This window comes from Pelobates fuscus, chromosome 3 (genome assembly GCF_036172605.1).
Source record: "Pelobates fuscus isolate aPelFus1 chromosome 3, aPelFus1.pri, whole genome shotgun sequence".
Classification (NCBI taxonomy): Eukaryota; Metazoa; Chordata; class Amphibia; order Anura; family Pelobatidae; genus Pelobates; species Pelobates fuscus.
The window spans coordinates 190,747,468-190,770,895 of record NC_086319.1 but is presented as its reverse complement, the minus strand read 5'-3'; the positions used below and the strand labels follow the sequence as shown (position 1 = coordinate 190,770,895).

The 23,428-nt window shown below is 40.5% G+C and overlaps 1 protein-coding gene across 2 annotated transcripts in view; it reads right to left on the bottom strand.

The window, feature by feature from the left end:
- Positions 1 to 23,428, bottom strand: part of FAM114A2 (family with sequence similarity 114 member A2) — a 75,135-nt gene that overhangs the window by 4,826 nt on the left and 46,881 nt on the right. For both annotated transcript variants that reach the window (XM_063447846.1, XM_063447847.1), the window contains exon 13: positions 64 to 117. In XM_063447846.1, coding sequence (XP_063303916.1) covers positions 64 to 117 — 54 coding nt within the window. The remainder of the gene's footprint in view (positions 1 to 63; positions 118 to 23,428) is intronic.

The window sequence follows — 23,428 nt, the reverse complement described above, 5'->3', positions numbered from 1 at the left end:
CATATCATTGTTACCCAGAAAGAGAAAGAGGAAGGGTATGCTCCTAATATGATCAATACTCACCTCTAGAAAAACTCCAGTAATTAATGGGTTTAGAACATCAGACTTTTCTGTAGCCTAAAATGGACATGAAATGTTAATATTATTTCTCTAACTTGAAAGAAATAAAAGTTTCATGAACACAATTAATTATTAGGAACAGTAACATTTTTTTATAGAATACAGGAACTGATGTCTCGTTCCATTTGGACTGTAAAAAACACTATTTTGAAGCATCACAATAGCCAGGAAGTATGCCCCCACTTCTTAAATGCATTTATACAAACATTTCACACAAATACACTGCTAACGGGCAATATTTGGTGGTGTTAATCTGGGCTTGAACTCCAAGTGGCCTTTTGAAAATCTCCAGATTTAATTTTGGCACCATTAGATGCCCAGAGTCTCCTGAATATCTGCAATTGGTGGTGTTATTTCTCTCTCAATGTTACAATTTTAATCCTTCTTTGTATATCTTATTTATATTTTCCAATGTTTTGTACATACATTACATAAAGACAAACCACATAAAACAAAAGTTTGAAACTTACTACCCATAGTAAATATTATATATATATATTTTTTTTTATATATTATCATCAGGACATGTAAATATATAAAACATCAAGTATAGAAAAAGACATTGCCATTAATGTTGAAAAATATTATGAGGTGGGATGCTCAATTGTTTCCTGAGCACTTTCTTTTTTTCTCTTTCCTCCCTTCCTAAAACTATCAACATCTTGTCACCTTGAGTAACACATTTATATTATACTGTGATAAGTTACAAGGCAAGGTGTTCTTATAGGGCTTTATAAAAGATGAATGGTTTCATTTTTAATAAGTCTCACTCTATCTTAAAGCAGTACCTACTTAACAAAAAAACATACATTGCTATGCCTATATATTTCTTTATCCTATTTGCCAGTGTTGATATAGTGTACTGTTTTTTTTAATGTTTCCTTATCATCGTACTCTCCTTAATAATATACATAGGTATAGCAAAACATATAACATGACACACACCAACTAAATTCTCCTTAATTTTCTTCCTGTATCGTTCGTTTCATCAACTCATTCACCTTTAGAATTTATTTAACTATATTTTATATATATTGTATCCTATTCCTTTCCCTTTTGTCTTTTAGTAAGTTATTACTCTTTTTTTTATCTTTTCCATCTTGTGTCGTTACTTAAATTAACGAGTTCATTTATCCCTTGTTCCATTTGGCATTGGTTTATAATTTGGAGTTTTACATCTACGATCTTTGGTGGATGGTAAGATTTCCAATGTTAAGCTATATGTAGTTTTGTGCTAATAAAGTATGGATTATTAGATCTTGTTTATACTTTTTGCCAGCCTATGTGTACGATTGCAGATGCAGAATACTCTAGTTTCTTTGATGTCCACTTCTATTTCCAGTTAAAAATGATCTGCCATACCTTGCATATTGCAGGGCAAGACCACCATATATCTATCGTATCTGCACTCATTTTAGAGGATCTAGATGGATATATTCTAGATATATATTTATTTTCCAAATTCTTTATTTTTGTTGTGCAGTGATAATACATGGAGGTTTGTAATAGCAAAATTGCTAGATCAAGCTCATTAAGAAACAGGATAAAATAATGATATGGCAATGCGAGACTTCACATAGGCTACTGTTGTTCCTTGTGGGGACGGAACATCCATCCAGCCCCAAGCCTTTCTGAAGTCCAGCATCCACGTTCCACAGACCTGGTGTATCCTAGGGGCAGAGTATATCTCGGTGTTGCACGCCACTCGCGGCGTGTGAGCTTTGACTTGTGTGGCTGATGCAGGGAGATGCAACCTCTCGGCTCAGGTCGGTACATTTTAAGGCATACTGTTTTTTGCAGAGTTGATTTGCTTTGCTGGGGCCCACTCTTTTTTGGTACCGCTGGTCTCCCTCTATCAGCTTTTATCTCAGATGTGGTTATACCCATATGCTCCAACAGCCTCCATCAGAAGGTATGGAAGATCTTGTCCAGGTGGGATTCGATTGAATCACTGTGCAGCTGCCGGGATGGGCTCAGACCCTGTGTGGCGTCAGGCGTTGCGTCCTCCATTTTGAAGGGTCGATGAGTGCCTGTTGCAGTGGCAGAAGTGCACCTGTCAGATGGTAAGTGCAGCGATTACACCTCGAGGGGGTTCAGTGGGGACCAGGATAACCCTCTCCGGTCCAAAGGGGGAGGGGTGGTGGTAGAGCTGCTTTTATATGTGCCGTGGTTTAGAGGGAGCAATCGGACACCTTTCCTCCTCACCGTCTCTTGAAGGCCACAGCCTGGTGTCTCAGTTCCCGGCATCTCAGGGCGTTGGTTCAGGTATCAAACGTTGCGTGAAGGAGTCCTTAGCAAGTAGGTCTCCTTGGAGGAGGATTTTCAGCATTCCAGCCCGAGAAATCCCCCGGTACACCACTCAAACAGCAGGAGCTCATGCAAGACACTTTTTGCCTGCTTGCTAGTCAGGTTCTGCCCCCATATTTTAGATAATTTTAAGGGATCATAATACCGCCTATTAGCATGTAAGGAAACCAAGTATATTTAAACCTCCTTCGGTAGTTTCCTCCCGAAGCACCAGGGTCTAGTGTAGATAGATCTCCGTTCGGTAGTTCCAAGGAACGAAATCCATACGAAATACAAATAGCTTCACAAGATAATTCCCTTAGTAAAGCATACGAATTCCAAATAACAGCCAGAGTCAGGATCAGGATACAAGTAGAACTAAGCTTTATTCACACACACCGCTTTTTATGCAGGTCCCCATGCAAGGGGACATACCACAGGGAGGAGTAACATTTATCCAATCATGTACAGTAAAAATATAGAACACACCCAACACAAACATGTAATTCCCTCCCCTAGCCCTGGAGATAATCAGGTCTGATACAGTAGCAACCTAATTATCTCCAGGCAGAAAAATCACTAGTTTCCCCAATTTCTGGAACACCCCTTTATACATGGGGTATCCCCACAAATCCTATGTCCCCTGATAGCCCCGATCTGGGTGACCAACATATTCAAATTTCACCCAGATCGGTTCAGGGGTTCTCAAAAACTATGGAAGTCCTTTGTGACCGGTTCACTGTGGGTGGGCTGCCCAAAATAGTTCCACAAGTTTGGGTGGTTTTGCCGGTCACTTTAGAAAAGGGAGAAAAACAAAAGTACCGAATGGATTCCCCTGGCTCCTAGCACCGATGGTTCCCCTCATTTGTATGCACAACTGTACAGAATAGCGCTCTTCAAGCTAATCGGTACATATAGTTCCAGCGTTCGTATGATTGAGACCGGTGTTCGGGAAGTCGAGTGTCCAATTTTAGTTCCAGACACTCGAGGACCAAGTCCCGCTGCCTTTGTTTGAATGAAAAAAGATGGCCGCGGTTTTCTCTGCCACGTGGCGTTCGGCAGTACGAACGCTGGCCGCACACGTAGAGGGTTTAAGTGATGCCGGCTTTGAAGTTAAGTGAGCCAGGGGTGGTCTTTGTTCGGCAGTTCCATCTGCCGACTGAAAACATGAAGAAATAGCAGGAAACAGGCAGAAATATTGAATATAAGAGTAATTTCTTCACATAGCCAACTTATATTGTATCTCTATTAAGTTTAGGCAGTGTATGGCTTTGCTTGTATGAGATAGCATTTTAGACCATTCTCTATTTCCTATTACTTGCTGTAAATCTTTATTGCAGGACTTTATTGCCTGAATTTCCTTATAATTGGTATATAGAGATATTATATGTATTGCTTTAGTTATCATTTTATGGCTCTTTTCTTCATTTAACAAAAAATTATATTTTTTTCTGTTAGGTTGGTTTTCATGTATTATAATAGGTAACTTTTTATTCTTAGGTAAGAAAAGATTTCTGTTGAGGATATCTTCCAATAATTTTTTATTTATTTTTTATTCTTTATTTTTGTGGATAAAGCATGGTGGTTACATTATCACATGTTAGCATAACTTTGAACATATAACATTAGTCTGAGTAACAATTATAATGTTTGCGGGGGCTATCCAATTTTTAAATGTTTGATAGCCTTTTTCGCCCTCTCTCGCTCGTTCCAGGGGGGGATCGGTGTGGTGGCGGGGGTGCCTGTTTATTTCGATGGGTGCCCATTTGCTCATTGGCAAGAGGTTGCACTCGGCATTAATAAAGGGCATATCTGGGAGGGGGGGTAAGGTGCTGAAAGGTGCTCGCTTAACACTGCAAGTGCCCATATGCTTTAATGGGTATAGATTAATGTGCCTTTTGGCAAAGGGCACGTCTGGGTGGGTAATTATCTGGCTTCGGTCCTTCTGGACCTGGGTGGAGCTTACACTTAATACCATAGCCTTTTAGTGTGGCCTAGCTCACTAGCCAGGTGTGTGAGTAGCTATCAAGTTTAAAACTGGTCTTCACACTCTTGCATGGGGGGGGTGGGGGAATTAACTTGACTGGGTAATTTGGACAGTAGCTGGTGGAGCCAGTGGTGGGAGGTTATATAAAAATTAACATCTTTGGGAACTATTAGTGCACCTGTTGTTGTAACAGGTAAAAGTACATGGAACCTGCGCAGCCCATGTCAGGTAGGTAGGGCAGCCCTTTGCGGAACCTCTCCTCTGGGCACGAAGGGGGTAATATTTGCTACAGTCCAGGATGGTTGGGCTATTTCTTGAGTCGTCTGCGCCTGTACGCCTAAAAATCGAAGGAAGGTCGGTATTTCAGACGCGTGTGTTAGCTTGTATATCATGCCAGCCTTGTTCACTTGCAGGCGGCGAGGTCCCCGCTTGTATGGGATTGCTTGTTCCTGTAGAAGTTGCGTGACCTGGCGAAAAGATTTCCTCCATTGTATGGTGTGTCTGGAATAGTCTCTGTAAAAGGCTAGTTGCGCTTTTTCGAACTGCACTGTGGGAGAGCCTCTTGTGGCCCCCATTAGTATTCCCCGGTCTGAGTCTCTCACAAACCTTATCAGTACATCACAGGCTCCTACATGCGGCATGGAAGGTGCCCTGGAGAGTCTGAAGCAGGAATCTATGGTTACTTGCTTAGCTTGCCGCGGTGTCAGCAGCATGGCTATGAGCCTGCGGCAGTAATGAGGCAGTTCAGTGCCAGAAATTGTGTCCGGCACTCCCCAGACTCTTAGATTCCGTGCCTTGTGCCCGTCTTCAATGTCGGCTAGTTGGGCTTGTTGGTCGGCATATTGCTTGCGCAGGGAGTTTAATGCAGCATCCGTGGTGTTTTGCACTAGGGTAGTACCCCTTATGCCTTCCTCCGCAGCCGCCACCCTGTTGGTGAGTGTAGCAACGTCTTCCCTCACAAGCGCCATGTCCGCTTAGAACATGGTCTTTATTTCCTTCACCAGGGCTTTTATATCAGCTTTGATGGAGGGTGCTGAGTCCCCCTGATCCTGGAGTCCCTGGGGTGGCCGTCGCGCTCGGTTCAGGGTGGAGGGCTCTGTGTAGCTGCTATCCTCATCTGAGGATTGAGAGGCATAGGCCTTGGGCGCCATCTTAGGAGGCACCTGCTGCGAGGCTGCACGGAGAAAAGCCCCGATATCTCCGGATCCCGCGCTCGGATCTGACCGTTGTTTCTTGCTCTTTTTCCCCATGTTGTGGGGAGCACGTGTGCCGTCTGTAACGCTCGGTGAATCGGTTTATTTCAACTCCGGGCGGCCGGTTTCGATCCAGTGCACGGAGCTGCTGTGATCTGCGACTATCCCGCTCGGGCGCTGGCTCCCCCCCCCCACCCCAATCTGTTTTAAGTTGCTCAAATGATAGCATATCATTTTTATAAGGTCCCCTATTTGTTTTATCCCCTTTGCTTTCCACTTTTTCATATCTATATTCTCCATAATAATCTCTATAACTTCAATTGGAAGATTGTCTAAAAGTTTTTCTTGGATATCCAACTTTTTTTGAATATATTTTTCCATACTGGGTGCATCCTTTCCATTATCAATCAAGCATATTTGAAGTTTCAGCGCTTAGTAGATAATCCCCCTATAAATAAAGAGGGTCTTAAAATAAGAAACAGTGGAAGAAAATATGTGTAACACTGTAAACCATACAAAGCTAAAAATAAATATGGATAAAAGTGAATAAACTAAAAAAATGAAAAAAAGATATGGACTAAAATGGAAAAAATCCACAAGATAAAAGTCCCGAATCAAATGTGGAAAAATGCCACTATTGAAAATCCAAAGTACAATCAAAAAGGGAAATCCAAAGTACAAAATAGGGAAATGTAAGTCCTGCACCAAAATCCTAATGTGTAGTGGAGAGTAGGGGTCCAGATATACGAAAATACCTTAGATAGAAGGGAAACAGAAACGGTATATAGTGTAAAACCGTAACACAATTTATTAAATATAAAATCCCCCCTACATAAATACTCTTACACAGAAAAAAGAGATACTCATCATGTAGCAGACTGCTTTCATGCCCAGTAGTTAGTTCGAATGAAGCTGTGATTCCTCCAAGAAGACAGGAACTGCCCGGTGCACTCGGGAAAAAAATGTCTTTGATGCTGGCAGGGAAAAAAACACACAGCGGACTTGCGGCAAAAGCGGCTTGAGTTAGAAGCCGGTGAGGCAGAAAATGCTGCAGATGAAGTCTCTATAGACACCTGATCAACGCGTTTCGCCCCTACTACGGGGGCTTTTTCAAGATAGGTGTCTCATGCCTGGCTTGGCAGTTATATACCTTTGCCGGGCAAAAATTCATTTAAAATCTTAAAGGTATAGCTACAAGCAAATAAAAACTTTAAGCAAATAAAAACTTTATCAACCAACATAAACATTTCATATCAATTGAAAGGCTGTGACTTGAAATATACAGATAGCTGAGATGGTGATGTCTAAGCATCTTAACCCATGAAAATCTGAAGTGTATCTTAACCACATTTGGAACAAATATACATATAACTTCTGTGCGCAGTATTTCCAGTGTAACAACGTTTCAGTACATTTACTATATAATGGCAACTACTGTATACTTTTTTTCTCCTTGAAGAGCCACACTCTGTAGATACTATTTAAATATAGCGCTCTAATAACATCAACACTATAAAGTATCTTATTAAGCTTAAAAACAACTAAAGAAAAATATATAAAATAAAAATAGAATAAAATAGGATAGAATAGAATAATAACAACTGTCTAATCCAAATTAGGACCTAAATGTTAGTGTATAACAGTGACAGTAGCAACAGTATCTGTTAGGCCATATTTGAATCCCAACAGTAATAGGGGTGTATCTCCTAAACCCCTTTAAGGACCACCTTCATAAAAAACGTTTAGATAGTGATATACAGAACACTATAGTATATTCATAAGTTCCAGCTCTGCATTTAGACCCCAGGGGACAAGGGTCTTTAAATTATAGATCCAGAACATCTCTCGATAGGTTAATATTTTGCTCAGCTCTCCTCCCCTCCATGGCACTTCTAGTTTTTCAATGCCGCAATATGATAGGAGCGTGGGGTCACGATTGTGATATATATTAAAGTGATGAGAGAGTGTGTGTTTATCAAATCCTCTTTTTATATTATACACATGTTCCCTGAGCCTAGTTTTTAATGTTCTTTTGGTTTGACCTATATACTGGAGGCCACACGGGCACTCCAGCTTATATATGACCTGTTTTGTATTGCACGTGATACAGTTCTTAATCTGGAATATTTGTTTGGTTATTGAGGACTGAAAGGTGGTACAGTTTTTTCCTATCGTGCTCAATTTGCATATGTGGCAACTGCCACATTTATAGTACCCCTTTTGGCCATTTAAAAAATGATGATGGGATCCAGATGGTTTACTGTAACTATGAACCAATCTGTTCCGTAACGTAGGAGCCCCCCTAAAAATGACTCTAGGTTTAGCTGGTAAAAGCGTAGCCAAAGCAGCATCTTGGCGAAGTAGGTGCCAATGTTTCTGTATGCTGTTTTTGATCTTATACGCCTGGGCACTATAGTTGAAAACTAGAGGACATAAATCTTCATTATTCTTGTTTGACTCTACATTTTTGTGTTTCTTATGTAGGATGTTTCCACGTTCAATATTTGTCACTTTTTCCAGAGCTGTATCCAGTGCTTTCTCGTCATATCTTTTTTCTATGAACTGATGTTTCACTTTTTGAAGTTGTTGGGTACATATTTCAGGGTCAGAACAATTTTTCTTGACCCTTAAAAATTGTCCAAAAGGGACGCCTGAGAGCCAAGTGGGATAATGGCAACTGGAAGTTAGAATGTAACTGTTGACGTCTACACTCTTGAAAAAGGTTTTTGACTTGAGGGTACTCTGTTGATCCGTATATAGGACCAGGTCCAGGAAATCTATGTTACTGGAACTATACTTATATGTGAACGATAAGTTGTATTCGTTCTTGTTGATATATGCCAGAAACTTTAGTAGTTCTGTCTCCTCTCCAAACGAAAAAACAGTCATCAATGTACCGTCTATAGAAGACCAGGTTCGCCCCCCACTGGTGTCCTTGCCAGATAGACAAGTTTTCCCAGTATGCCATAAAGATGTTCGCATAGCTTGGGGCGAACCTGGTCCCCATAGCGGTACCATTGATCTGCAGATAGATGTCGTTGCCATGCCAAAAGAAATTATTATTGAGTATAAAATCAATACATTCTATCAAGAATTCTACTTGTTCCACCAACATGGTGGGGTCCTCATATAGAGTTTTTCTCACTGCTTTTAATCCCTGATCATGTCTGATAACAGTATACAATGACGTGACGTCGCATGTAACCATTATGTAATTCTGCTCCCATTGTAAGTTTTCAATATTTACAAGCAGATCCCCACTGTCTTTTAAATATGATTTGGCCTTTTTCACAAAAGGTTGTAATATGACATCTATATACTGGGATAGGTTACATGTTAAGGACCCTATCCCAGAAATAATCGGTCTCCCTGGGGGCTTATCAAGGCTCTTATGAATTTTCGGTAGTTGGTAAAATACTGTTTTTTTGGGGTAAACCACCATGACATATTCCAGTTCTTTTTTATCCAATATATTTAGATAGCTACCTCTCTCCAATATACTGAACAAATGTTTTTTGATGTCAGACGTGGGGTCTCCTCTTATCTGCTTATATGTGAGGGAATCATCCAAAATTCTCTTACATTCTCTGTTATAATCCTCAGTGTTAAGGACCACGATTCCCCCCCCCCCCCTTGTCCGCTGGCTTTATAATGATATCTTTGTTGGCACTGAGCTCTTTAAGTGCTTTATTTTCCCATACACTTAAATTATGTTGGTGTAGGGCTACTTTTTTGGGGAGCTTCTCTATATCTGCCGCTACTGCCAAGTTAAAAGCTGTCATAGGTCCACTTATTTGATTGGTTGGACAAAAAGAAGACTTATTTCTCAGGGCTGTATGTTGGAAAATAGTTTTCTCCGGTTTTTGTATCGCCGGGATGGGATTGTTTAAGAAAAATTTCTTTAGAGTTAGTTTTCTAATATATTTCTGTACATCTAGATATGCTGAAAAAGGGTCTGATGTAGTTGTAGGAGCATATTTTAAGCCTCTGTTAAGAACTTTGATTTGATGCTTGGATAAATTAACATTAGATAGATTGAAAATTCCCATTAGGTCTACCTTCTCATTTTCTTTTCTCCTGCGGTATCTCTCCCCCCCCCTGCATCCTCTAGCAGGGGTCTTTTTTTGATATTTGATTGTTGGGGCTCTGTTCGGTACCGACTGAGGTATTTCCCTCTTGGTCCTAAAAAATCTGTGTAAGAGTATTTATGTAGGGGGGGATTTTATATTTAATAAATTGTGTTACGGTTTTACACTATATACCGTTTCTGTTTCCCTTCTATCTAAGGTATTTTCGTATATCTGGACCCCTACTCTCCACTACACATTAGGATTTTGGTGCAGGACTTACATTTCCCTATTTTGTACTTTGGATTTCCCTTTTTGATTGTACTTTGGATTTTCAATAGTGGCATTTTTCCACATTTGATTCGGGACTTTTATCTTGTGGATTTTTTCCATTTTAGTCCATATCTTTTTTTCATTTTTTTAGTTTATTCACTTTTATCCATATTTATTTTTAGCTTTGTATGGTTTACAGTGTTACACATATTTTCTTCCACTGTTTCTTATTTTAAGACCCTCTTTATTTATAGGGGGATTATCTACTAAGCGCTGAAACTTCAAATATGCATGTCTATTAGAAATTGGGATTTTCTTTTGTTTTAGCAGCTTATCTACAGATATTGGTATTTATTTATATACTGTCTAGATATCTTTTGGTTGTTACATTAGCCATTCATCCAGTACTAGCGCTCTCTATTTCTTGTTTTTTGTATTTTATTTTCCCTACATAAGAGTAGCTGCACAGTACAAATATGTCCCTATTTACGTTTAGAGAACAATGTAAAATTGATCTTGCCTTGAATAATGATAACAATGCATGTATCATCAGGCAGGACACACATTGGAGAAAACAAGTATTTCAGCTTGAGAAACTTATAATTAAAGAAATGAAACTAAAGTTAGAAATCGCCTCCCTAGAACAATACTGGGAAAAACGCATTATCCCTAGAGGTTTGCGTATTATGCTGAAATCGGCTACAGATAAAGAGGATGAGGATTTCAATACTGTTTGGGACAGGATTTTAGACCATTGTTCATATGAGCTTATGAGCCATATTATATGTAAGAGAAAACGTATGCTGGTGGTCCTAGATGAGGAGATTAATAATTTGAAAGAAGTGTTGTCTCCCCATCTGGCACTACCGGAGTGCATACAATTAATGGATAAAATCAAAGGAAAGTTGACCTCTGCATTTGAGGATACTGTATCCTTGAAAAAACGAAAGTTTGAGAGGGACCAGGAGGATTTTAGAGAAAATAAAGTGAGGAACTATAAGAGAACCCCCAATGAGAGATCTTATAAACATGTATCAAGGGGCAAAAAATATGACATCTCTAAAAAATCCAAATATGATAAAATTGCCAGTAATCCACCAGGCCATAACCATATGGAAAGAGGGGACCAGAGACATCACACACCTCAGTCTCAGAGGGTGTATAACCAGGAGTGGACCAGGGTCACCCATAAAAGAAGGAACCTCAATACACCACAGAGCAACCGACAGTTAGGATCACCAAGGGTAAATCAACTAACCCGGAATTGGCGTTCTCATAATAGGTTCGACGTACTCAACCGAGAGGAAACTAACCACGAAGCCGAACCTAAGAATCCAATATATCCCAAAGACAGTGAGGATTTTTTAGGACCAAGAGGGAAATACCTCAGTCGGTACCGAACAGAGCCCCAACAATCAAATATCAAAAAAAGACCCCTGCTAGAGGATGCAGGGGGGGGAGAGATACCGCAGGAGAAAAGAAAATGAGAAGGTAGACCTAATGGGAATTTTCAATCTATCTAATGTTAATTTATCCAAGCATCAAATCAAAGTTCTTAACAGAGGCTTAAAATATGCTCCTACAACTACATCAGACCCTTTTTCAGCATATCTAGATGTACAGAAATATATTAGAAAACTAACTCTAAAGAAATTTTTCTTAAACAATCCCATCCCGGCGATACAAAAACCGGAGAAAACTATTTTCCAACATACAGCCCTGAGAAATAAGTCTTCTTTTTGTCCAACCAATCAAATAAGTGGACCTATGACAGCTTTTAACTTGGCAGTAGCGGCAGATATAGAGAAGCTCCCCAAAAAAGTAGCCCTACACCAACATAATTTAAGTGTATGGGAAAATAAAGCACTTAAAGAGCTCAGTGCCAACAAAGATATCATTATAAAGCCAGCGGACAAGGGGGGGGGAATCGTGGTCCTTAACACTGAGGATTATAACAGAGAATGTAAGAGAATTTTGGATGATTCCCTCACATATAAGCAGATAAGAGGAGACCCCACGTCTGACATCAAAAAACATTTGTTCAGTATATTGGAGAGAGGTAGCTATCTAAATATATTGGATAAAAAAGAACTGGAATATGTCATGGTGGTTTACCCCAAAAAACCAGTATTTTACCAACTACCGAAAATTCATAAGAGCCTTGATAAGCCCCCAGGGAGACCGATTATTTCTGGGATAGGGTCCTTAACATGTAACCTATCCCAGTATATAGATGTCATATTACAACCTTTTGTGAAAAAGGCCAAATCATATTTAAAAGACAGTGGGGATCTGCTTGTAAATATTGAAAACTTACAATGGGAGCAGAATTACATAATGGTTACATGCGACGTCACGTCATTGTATACTGTTATCAGACATGATCAGGGATTAAAAGCAGTGAGAAAAACTCTATATGAGGACCCCACCATGTTGGTGGAACAAGTAGAATTCTTGATAGAATGTATTGATTTTATACTCAATAATAATTTCTTTTGGCATGGCAACGACATCTATCTGCAGATCAATGGTACCGCTATGGGGACCAGGTTCGCCCCAAGCTATGCGAACATCTTTATGGCATACTGGGAAAACTTGTCTATCTGGCAAGGACACCAGTGGGGGGCGAACCTGGTCTTCTATAGACGGTACATTGATGACTGTTTTTTCGTTTGGAGAGGAGACAGAACTACTAAAGTTTCTGGCATATATCAACAAGAACGAATACAACTTATCGTTCACATATAAGTATAGTTCCAGTAACATAGATTTCCTGGACCTGGTCCTATATACGGATCAACAGAGTACCCTCAAGTCAAAAACCTTTTTCAAGAGTGTAGACGTCAACAGTTACATTCTAACTTCCAGTTGCCATTATCCCACTTGGCTCTCAGGCGTCCCTTTTGGACAATTTTTAAGGGTCAAGAAAAATTGTTCTGACCCTGAAATATGTACCCAACAACTTCAAAAAGTGAAACATCAGTTCATAGAAAAAAGATATGACGAGAAAGCACTGGATACAGCTCTGGAAAAAGTGACAAATATTGAACGTGGAAACATCCTACATAAGAAACACAAAAATGTAGAGTCAAACAAGAATAATGAAGATTTATGTCCTCTAGTTTTCAACTATAGTGCCCAGGCGTATAAGATCAAAAACAGCATACAGAAACATTGGCACCTACTTCGCCAAGATGCTGCTTTGGCTACGCTTTTACCAGCTAAACCTAGAGTCATTTTTAGGGGGGCTCCTACGTTACGGAACAGATTGGTTCATAGTTACAGTAAACCATCTGGATCCCATCATCATTTTTTAAATGGCCAAAAGGGGTACTATAAATGTGGCAGTTGCCACATATGCAAATTGAGCACGATAGGAAAAAACTGTACCACCTTTCAGTCCTCAATAACCAAACAAATATTCCAGATTAAGAACTGTATCACGTGCAATACAAAACAGGTCATATATAAGCTGGAGTGCCCGTGTGGCCTCCAGTATATAGGTCAAACCAAAAGAACATTAAAAACTAGGCTCAGGGAACATGTGTATAATATAAAAAGAGGATTTGATAAACACACACTCTCTCATCACTTTAATATACATCACAATCGTGACCCCACACTCCTATCATATTGCGGCATTGAAAAACTAGAAGTGCCATGGAGGGGAGGAGAGCTGAGCAAAATATTAACCTATCGAGAGATGTTCTGGATCTATAATTTAAAGACCCTTGTCCCCTGGGGTCTAAATGCAGAGCTGGAACTTATGAATATACTATAGTGTTCTGTATATCACGATCTAAACGTTTTTTATGAAGGTGGTCCTTAAAGGGGTTTAGGAGATACACCCCTATTACTGTTGGGATTCAAATATGGCCTAACAGATACTGTTGCTACTGTCACTGTTATACACTAACATTTAGGTCCTAATTTGGATTAGACAGTTGTTATTATTCTATTCTATCCTATTTTATTCTATTTTTATTTTATATATTTTTCTTTAGTTGTTTTTAAGCTTAATAAGATACTTTATAGTGTTGATGTTATTAGAGCGCTATATTTAAATAGTATCTACAGAGTGTGGCTCTTCAAGGAGAAAAAAAAGTATACAGTAGTTGCCATTATATAGTAAATGTACTGAAACGTTGTTACACTGGAAATACTGCGCACAGAAGTTATATGTATATTTGTTCCAAATGTGGTTAAGATACACTTCAGATTTTCATGGGTTAAGATGCTTAGACATCACCATCTCAGCTATCTGTATATTTCAAGTCACAGCCTTTCAATTGATATGAAATGTTTATGTTGGTTGATAAAGTTTTTATTTGCTTAAAGTTTTTATTTGCTTGTAGCTATACCTTTAAGATTTTAAATGAATTTTTGCCCGGCAAAGGTATATAACTGCCAAGCCAGGCATGAGACACCTATCTTGAAAAAGCCCCCGTAGTAGGGGCGAAACGCGTTGATCAGGTGTCTATAGAGACTTCATCTGCAGCATTTTCTGCCTCACCGGCTTCTAACTCAAGCCGCTTTTGCCGCAAGTCCGCTGTGTGTTTTTTTCCCTGCCAGCATCAAAGACATTTTTTTCCCGAGTGCACCGGGCAGTTCCTGTCTTCTTGGAATCACAGCTTCATTCGAACTAACTACTGGGCATGAAAGCAGTCTGCTACATGATGAGTATCTCTTTTTTCTGTGTAAGAGTATTTATGTAGGGGGGGATTTTATATTTAATAAATTGTGTTACGGTTTTACACTATATACCGTTTCTGTTTCCCTTCTATCTAAGGTATTTTCGTATATCTGGACCCCTACTCTCCACTACACATTAGGATTTTGGTGCAGGACTTACATTTCCCTATTTTGTACTTTGGATTTCCCTTTTTGATTGTACTTTGGATTTTCAATAGTGGCATTTTTCCACATTTGATTCGGGACTTTTATCTTGTGGATTTTTTCCATTTTAGTCCATATCTTTTTTTCATTTTTTTAGTTTATTCACTTTTATCCATATTTATTTTTAGCTTTGTATGGTTTACAGTGTTACACATATTTTCTTCCACTGTTTCTTATTTTAAGACCCTCTTTATTTATAGGGGGATTATCTACTAAGCGCTGAAACTTCAAATATGCATGTCTATTAGAAATTGGGATTTTCTTTTGTTTTAGCAGCTTATCTACAGATATTGGTATTTATTTATATACTGTCTAGATATCTTTTGGTTGTTACATTAGCCATTCATCCAGTACTAGCGCTCTCTATTTCTTGTTTTTTCCATTATCAATCAAGTTGACAATTGCAGAAATAAAAATTGTCTATGTCATTTATTCCCATACTCGCTGTTTCTATTTGGTACCAAGGTTCCTCTATTGCCTCATGTCTTAAACTATTTATTATATGAGAAATTATACATGCCTCATTTAATTGAAATATATTTGGCAAGCCCAGTCCACCATTTTTAAATTTTAAAGATAATTTTGTTAAACTTATTCTAGTTTTTTTTTCACCCCATATAAATTTATTAAAATATGAACCGAATATGCTTACGAACCCTTTATTTTTTGTATTATTTCTGATATCATCTGCTAGCGACTCAATAGACAATATAAATAGTAAAGGGGGCGGGGACACCCCTGTCTAGTTTAATTGGTCACCCTAAACCAGTCTGAGGATATCCCCACCCCATTGTTCTTGCTTTAGGGCCTCTATGTAATGCCCATATTGCACCATAAATCCATTCGGTCAGTCCACGTTGTTTGCATATTGACTTCAGGTAGTCCCATCTGACCCATCATATAAAAATACATAAGATGTGCTGGATTTTTCTTTTTAATTTGCGTTCCTATTTTTATTAGATGACCTCTTAAAACCGATTTAAAGGCACATCATACTATAGGCATTGATACATCTTGGTTCTTATTATTCCTTAATGTTCCCTTTTACTTTTTCTATTTCCTTTTTATCATTTAAAATGAGGTTGTACATGCGCCAATTAGTTATTTTTCCTTCAGACAGACTATATTTAAACTCTAGAGAGACATCGTTATGGTGCGACCATAATATTTCTTGTATTTCTACTTTACTAATGTTGTTGGATAGTTTTCTATTTCCAAAGAGATAATCTATTCTCGAGTAAGAACAGTGTGTTTTGGAGAAACAAGTGTAATTTTTCTCCCCCAGGTGGAAAATTCTTCAAAGATCTAATAAGCTGTTGTTTTTAACCATCTTTGAGAATTGTTTTGCATCATTTAAATTTATTTTATTTATCAAAGTACCCGATCTTGATATCCTATCTAAATATGAATCAAATATACTATTTAAATCCCCCCTATTAGGACCATTCCTTGTTTAATCTTATTGTAACGGAACCCCCAGGCATAGAAGGGGTTAACAGCCGTTTAGAAGATATTCCCTTCCAGATATACAGGCAGCTGCTGTAGACACCAATCCACCCGAACAGGAAACCATATGAATTACGTAAACAGCCGAACCGGAACCATACAAATGCTGTAAACAGCTGAATAGGAAAAACCATACGAAAGGTTAACACTCCTAGCAGTCAAACTGGAACGGCAAACAATAAATCCCCCGAAGAACGAGACAAAGCTCCATGTTGAGGGTCAAGCAGTGAACAGACAGAGCTGTGGGTTTATTGTTCTTATATACACATTCTTACACATTAGTACCACCCACAGGGTTTTGTAAAACAACCAATAAACACGTACACTCAGACACTCCCACACAAAATCCTTCCCTCTGCCTGTGATACCATTACCTTACACAATGGGTTAATGTAAAAATCACAGGCAGAGAAATACAGTTTTCCCACATTATTCATAACTTTACAAGTATTCATTTGGAACGAACAACCTGAATGCAGGAATCGAGATGAGGTCCACCATAGAAAACTCTTCAGCACCTGACTGTTGAATTTCATCAGACCATCCAGGCTGTCTGTATTATTGTTCCATACTTTTAAAATGTTTCTTTGAAGGGGTCTCATTCTGGCCTTTGCCCAACAGACTGCAGGGATAGCGTCTGAAAACAGACCCAGCAAACTCATTGCTTCTCTGATTGAGAATACACCTTTCTCTCTGAGCTTCTGAATGGTTAGAGTAATCTTCTCTTTCTTTTCTTCCGGGAGAAAATCCTTCATGGAGATAGAGTCTACAATCAGACCCAGGAACTGAATCCTCTGGACTGGGACTAATTCAGATTTTTCAAAATGTATCAACCAACCATGATTTGTTAGTGCGTCCAAAGATGTCCTCAGGTCTAAAGACAGTTGTTCTTTTGACTCTGCGATTAACAGCCAGTCGTCTAAATAAGGGATGACATTGATGCCTAATCCTCTTAGATATGCTGAGATGACTAGTAGTTTTGTGAACACCCTTGGAGCAGATGAAAGGCCGAAATGCAGTGCTCTGAATTGGTAATGCATAGTTACATTCTGGATGAAGATAGCAAACCCAAAAACTTTTGCTGGATTCTGCTATGGTAACGTGCAAATAGGCGTCTTTTAAATCCAGAGACACAAACTAATTTCTTGGTTGTATAAGAAGAGTTGCGGATTTTATGGATTCCATACGGAACTTCTTATTTTATAATAAATTTGTTGACGGCCTTGAGGTCTAGAATGGAACTGAACGAATAGTCTGGCTTTGGAATCAAAAATAGCCTTGAATAAGTCCCCTGAAGTCTTTCTATTAGGGGTACTCCTTCTATGACCCTCTTCTGCAGGAGTTTTGATACTTCTAGCATCAAAGCTTTCTCTGTTGCAGGTGAATGTGCCGTGGAGCATATAAATGTTCTTTTTGGGATCTCTGATAGATCCAGATGGTAACCGTTCTTTATCACAGAGAGAACCCAGCGATCCGATGTAGTCCTTTTCCAGTAATTTAGGAAATGAGTCAATCTTCCTCCCACCGGCCTGGCGTCATAACATTCTGTTTCTCTTGTCCGTGAACTTCTCTTTTCTTCTGTAATCAAATACTTTCTTTTGTTGACCCCTGTAAGTGTTCTTTTGAAAGGAACTTCTGTAGGAAGGCTGGACCCCCAAAATTTTCTTATTCCAAACCTGCTTCCTGTATACTTCAGGCAAGGCCTTCCTACCCTCCTTCATCTGTTTTAACAGATCATCCAGTTTTGACCCAAACAGTCTACCAAGTTCAAATGGAAGGTCACATAACAAATTTTTGATGCAGTGTCAGCTGACCAAATTCTCAGCCAAAGTGCTCTCCTAGTTACTGTAGCTAGAGCCAAAGCCTTAGCCGAAAACTTCAGACTTTCTGAAGAGGAATCTACTAAAAAGTCCAATGACATCTTGATATTTTTTAGATTCACCTGCATTAACCGTTCTAGAATTCTTCCAGCCAATGTTGCTGAGCTTTAGCCACTGAGGTACCTGCAATCAGAACTTTTGCCTGAGCCGCTGAGGATACAAATATTTTCTTTATAGAAGAGTCCATATGTTTATCCACATCATCTTTTAAACCACTTAAATCACCTATAGGTAAAGTAGTTTTCTTTCCCAGTTGAGCTATAGGAACGTCTACTAAAGGGACTATATCCAGCAGGCAATCAGGATCCATTTCAATCCTATAGAATGTAAGCTCGTTTGAGCAGGGTCCTCTTCAACCTATTGTTCCTGTAAGTTTATTTGTAATTGTCCTATTTATAGTTAAATCCCCCTCTCATAATATTGTAAAGCGCTACGGAATCTGTTGGCGCTATATAAATGGCAATAATAAATAAATAAATGGCAAAAAGAGTTTAAGTGTTTTGATATAAATGGCTTTCGACCTGGAAATTTCCACTCTCTTAAAACCAAATCCTTTATCTGTGGATGGAATGGGAAAACTTTTGATTTCTTCCCTGTTTTCACATCCTCCATAAGGTACTGGATGTCCTTTACTAATTTCCCAATGGCTTCCTCTGGAAAGGCAAATTCCTCATCAGATGAATCACTAGAATACTCATCTCTAGAATCAGACATACCAGAACCAGAGCTTATGTCTGATAGTTCCAAGGATCTCTGTCTTTTCTTAGCCTGTTTAACTACAGACAAATCCTGAGCAACAGAGGCCTTAGCAGACTGAATAGCTGCCGCCTGCATTTCCACAAAGGTTTGCTGCATGCTCTGTTGGAGCCAGTTTAGGAATGTGGACATTTCCGATTTCTTAGCTTCCTCCGAAGCCTATTTGGAACACAGAGAACAAAGTTTTCGTTTATATCCATCTGGCATGGGTTGGAAACATGCAGAGCAACTTAAATGCTTGGATTTAGCTGAACATTTCCCCTTCTCTGCATATTTATCTGTATTCTCAGGATTAGACATACTGAGGAGAGAGAAGAGAGAGGGAAAACTTTTTAATTCCCATTTTTATTCAGGCTAGAGCCATTTAAAGACCTTAAATGGTCTTAAAGTGTGTTGGAGGGCAGGTGAGAAACACACTTGCAACAGATCTGAGTGGACCTGGCAAACAGAGGTTGCTGCTGGAAAAATTGCCTCTTTCAGTCCTGGAAACCAAACTGAACGAACGCAGAGTTCAGATTTGGCGCCTGAATTTGAATCACATTGCGCATGTGCAATGCGCGCCGCGATTACCCGATGAAACGCAACCTGTACGTGCGTTCCACCGCCAGGACCTCCCAGCTGGTGCACGCCTGCGCCCTTCGTCTGTCCGGCACCTGGCACGGCATAGACGGGAACCACAATTAAAGCCACGGTGATCCAGCCGTCCGGCGTGTTAAACTTTTGTCTGGGGTCTATTGGAAGAAGAGCCTCCCGAGCCTTAGCCCTCTCACCATGCTTCCCGGAGAAATGCCTGTCACAACCTCCTCTGCCAAAGGCATGCAAAGAACTGGGGTTTGTTTGGGTAAGCAGACATTTATATGAAGGTGGTTAATTGAGGGGAGGGTCTTAAAAAAGTTTGGGGAATTGCCTGCCTGTTTTTTTCCCTCCAGATTAGAAATCCCATATGTCAAGCACTGCCTCTAATCTGAAGGGAAAATATAACATTCGGAATTGAATTAAATATGAATTGTATGCCCCTTCTTATCGCTTTCCCTCTTCCCTCCCCTCTCTCCTTGTGGCACAGTCACTATGTCTCCATTCTTCTGAAAAAATATCTAAGTCGTGTCGGGAAAGAAAGGAGAGGAGGGAGTGATAAAAAAAAGTGTAACTCTATAGATTTCTTACTAACCGATATCCTGTGTGTGTCTTGTTCTGTGATGTAATTCCAGTAAAATACAAGTTTAGCAGGCTAAGATTGCCACAAGGCATATGTATGTATATGTGTTTGTAGTATCAGTTGGTTAATAACACGTAGCTAAGATACTGTCATCACTGTACTGACCAGGTGCAGGAATGTAAGAACTGGAATTACGCGTCCCTCTCCTTTGTATCAGATGAGCCACGTGGTTAGACCGGATGGATGAGTTTAGACTCTATTCATTAAATAGGTTAAGGGTATGTGTGGGTGTAGTTAATTGTGGGAGGAGCTACAGTGCTATATAAGGAATGTACTCTATGTATTCAGTACTCAGACTTTGCTGTATTTTGGTGACGCTAGTCCCTCTGAGTCCCGATCGGTGATCCAATAAAGAATCTCTTCCTTCCTGAAGAAACCTGTGTCCATCTCTCTGTGCTTGGCTTCCGTCAGTTTCTCCGGTATCATTTGGTGCATTGGCCAGGAAGCTCATCGTTCAACGGTAGCTGAGAGGCAGAGGCGTGAGACGGTCTATCTTTGCCCACGTTCTCTACGGCTGCACCCCTGAACTTCTGCGTGGACCTCCCTTCGTCTCGGCGCCACTGGTCTGTTGTCCAGGAGATCATCGGCCTCTACGTGAGAAGTGCTGGGGTGTCCCCGTCGATGAGTGTGAACTCAGGTTCAGGAACGAGGAGGTAAGATAACTGCTGTTTTAGACGGCAGGACCCGCTAGGGGTATACCGATTGTGCGGTAGGCCCAAAGGGGTTTTTGAATCTGTATCTGCCCCCTCTGTCGGAGGGAAGGAGCGAAGGCGCACCGCTCGATCGAACGCTCTTTAGTCAGACCGTTTGATTTGGTTAGTCAGGCGGGGTCCTGGTGTAAGATAGCCCTAGCCGGACACCGGTGTCTTGTCTAGACTAGCGTTCTAGGGTGTATATTACGTTCGCTAGGTCGGAGGGACCGGGAGACTAAGCGGCGCCTGTGTAAATTCGGTTCGCTAGTTCTCATCCTATCTGGGCTAAGTGGGAAGGCGTGTAAATTTGGAACCCACTAGACTTTTGATAGTACGACTAAGAGGCGCCTGTGTAAATTCGGATCTCTAGCTCGTTGTATAGTGCGACTAAGAGGCGCCTGTGTAAATTCGGTTCTCTAGCTCGCTATGTATATGTGGTGATTGGGCAGTGTGGCTAACCAAAACGGGTGTATATAGTTTTAGGTAGTCCATTCAAGGTACTGGCCAATAGTTTAGTTGGGAATTGTAAATGTGTTAACGATTGTTTTAGTAAAGTGTATATCTTGTTAGATAGCGCGAGCTCAGCCGTCTAGCGAGAGTGTTAATAGTGTGTTGCTGTATTATAGTGCACGGTACCATAACCCTGTATATTTACTGACATTATATAATAAGTACTAATCATTGTCGTCCATTGCATGTTTAACACCATAACCACTAATAATTGTATTGTGACCTTAACTTGTGCTTTGACCTATGCTAACCGTACTGTAACCGCTATTTGTAAAAGACGATGTTACTGGGGTGTGTTATAGACGGGTAATTCGTATATAGAGAATTATAGCGTGGGTGACTGTGTAGTTACGCCAAAGGGCATAATATTGATTATATAGTGACTGGTGTAGCAGCTGTGTGTGTACGGGAATTCCCTGAGTGTTTATTGTTATTGTGTACGTTTCACTTGGTAACCGTACCACGTGGTGCTGTTGCCAGAGGAAACGGGTGTGACTGTTGAATAGTACGCGTGTATAGTAATCGTTGTCGACGACGTTCCACTGTTAAATATGGGTGCGTCGCAGTCAACGATTCCGGATCCCTTAGGATGTATGGTTAAGAATTTTAAAAAGGGATTCAAAGTTTGTGATTTTGGGGTTAAGATGTCCCCTGTACGTTTGGTCACTTTGTGCACTAGGGAGTGGCCTACTTTGGTTGCGGCATGGCCGCCACGTGGCAGTTTGGATCCAACTCTGGTACAGCGCTTACACGTGGCTGTATCAGGTAGGCCTGAACTTTACGGCCAGTTTCCTTATATTGATTGTTGGAGACAGGCCGTAAATGACTCGCCAAAATGGCTCCGGACATGCCACGAGGAACAGTGTCGCCTCATGGTAGCTAGGACTTGTTCGTCCACTAGGGCTGGTGTTAGGCCCATTTTGGACACGCCCCCTGAGTCCGAGATCCCTTTGCCGCCCCCTTACTTTCCGGTAAGAGGAAGTGACGCAAATACAGGAAGTCCTGTAACCCTTCCCTCATTACCCTCATCCACTTCCGCTTCCTCCTCCAGTACAGGATCCACCCCCCCTCGTACTAAATCTCCCCTTCCGGAACCAGAACCCACCCCCATTAGAAACGAATATCCTGATTTGGCGCCACTTCAGACTTCCGGTCAAGCTTCATCTAGCTCGGCCCGAAGTGTTCTATTCACTACCTTTTCCCAAAACCAACCTCCCACATCCCCATACCCTATATCTCCCCGACCGGAACCCATGACTGACGCTTCCCTACGTAGCCCCATCCAAACCCGACAGTTGACTGGTGCCCAACAATTAAAGCACTATCAGATGCCTCTTCGCTTAAATCCCGGGTCAGCTTATATCGATGCCGCAGGTCAAATGGCACACGCTGACCCTGTCTTCGTATATGTCCCTTTCACCACTACCGACCTTTTAAACTGGAAGACCCATAATTCCTCGTATACTGAGAAACCACAAGCCATGACTGATCTGTTCACCTCAATAGTACAGACACATAATCCGACATGGGCTGATTGCCAGCAGTTATTAATGACTTTATTTAACAATGAGGAAAGGACAAGAATAAATCAAGCAGCCATTAAAGCATTAGAGGATAGAGCCCGTGCTTTGAACCAAGCTAATCCAGCAGCATGGGCCGCAACACATTATCCCAACACTGATCCCGATTGGAACGTAAATGGTGCTGATATGGTTCAACTCAGAGCCTATAGAGACGCTATAATTGCTGGCATGAAAGCCGGAGGAAAGAAAGCCATTAACATGTCGAAGACAGTTGAGGTGATCCAGAAAAGCGATGAAGCGCCCAGTGTCTTTTATGACCGATTATTGGAGGCGTACCGCTTGTACACCCCCTTTAATCCGGAAGACGCAGACAATTCCCGAATGGTTAACTCCGCCTTTGTCAGCAAAGCTTACGGAGATATTAAGCGCAAGCTACAAAAGTTAGAAGGGTTTGCAGGTATGTCAATCTCCCAACTAATGGAGGTAGCTAATAAGGTCTATATGAATAGGGAAACAGAAAGCA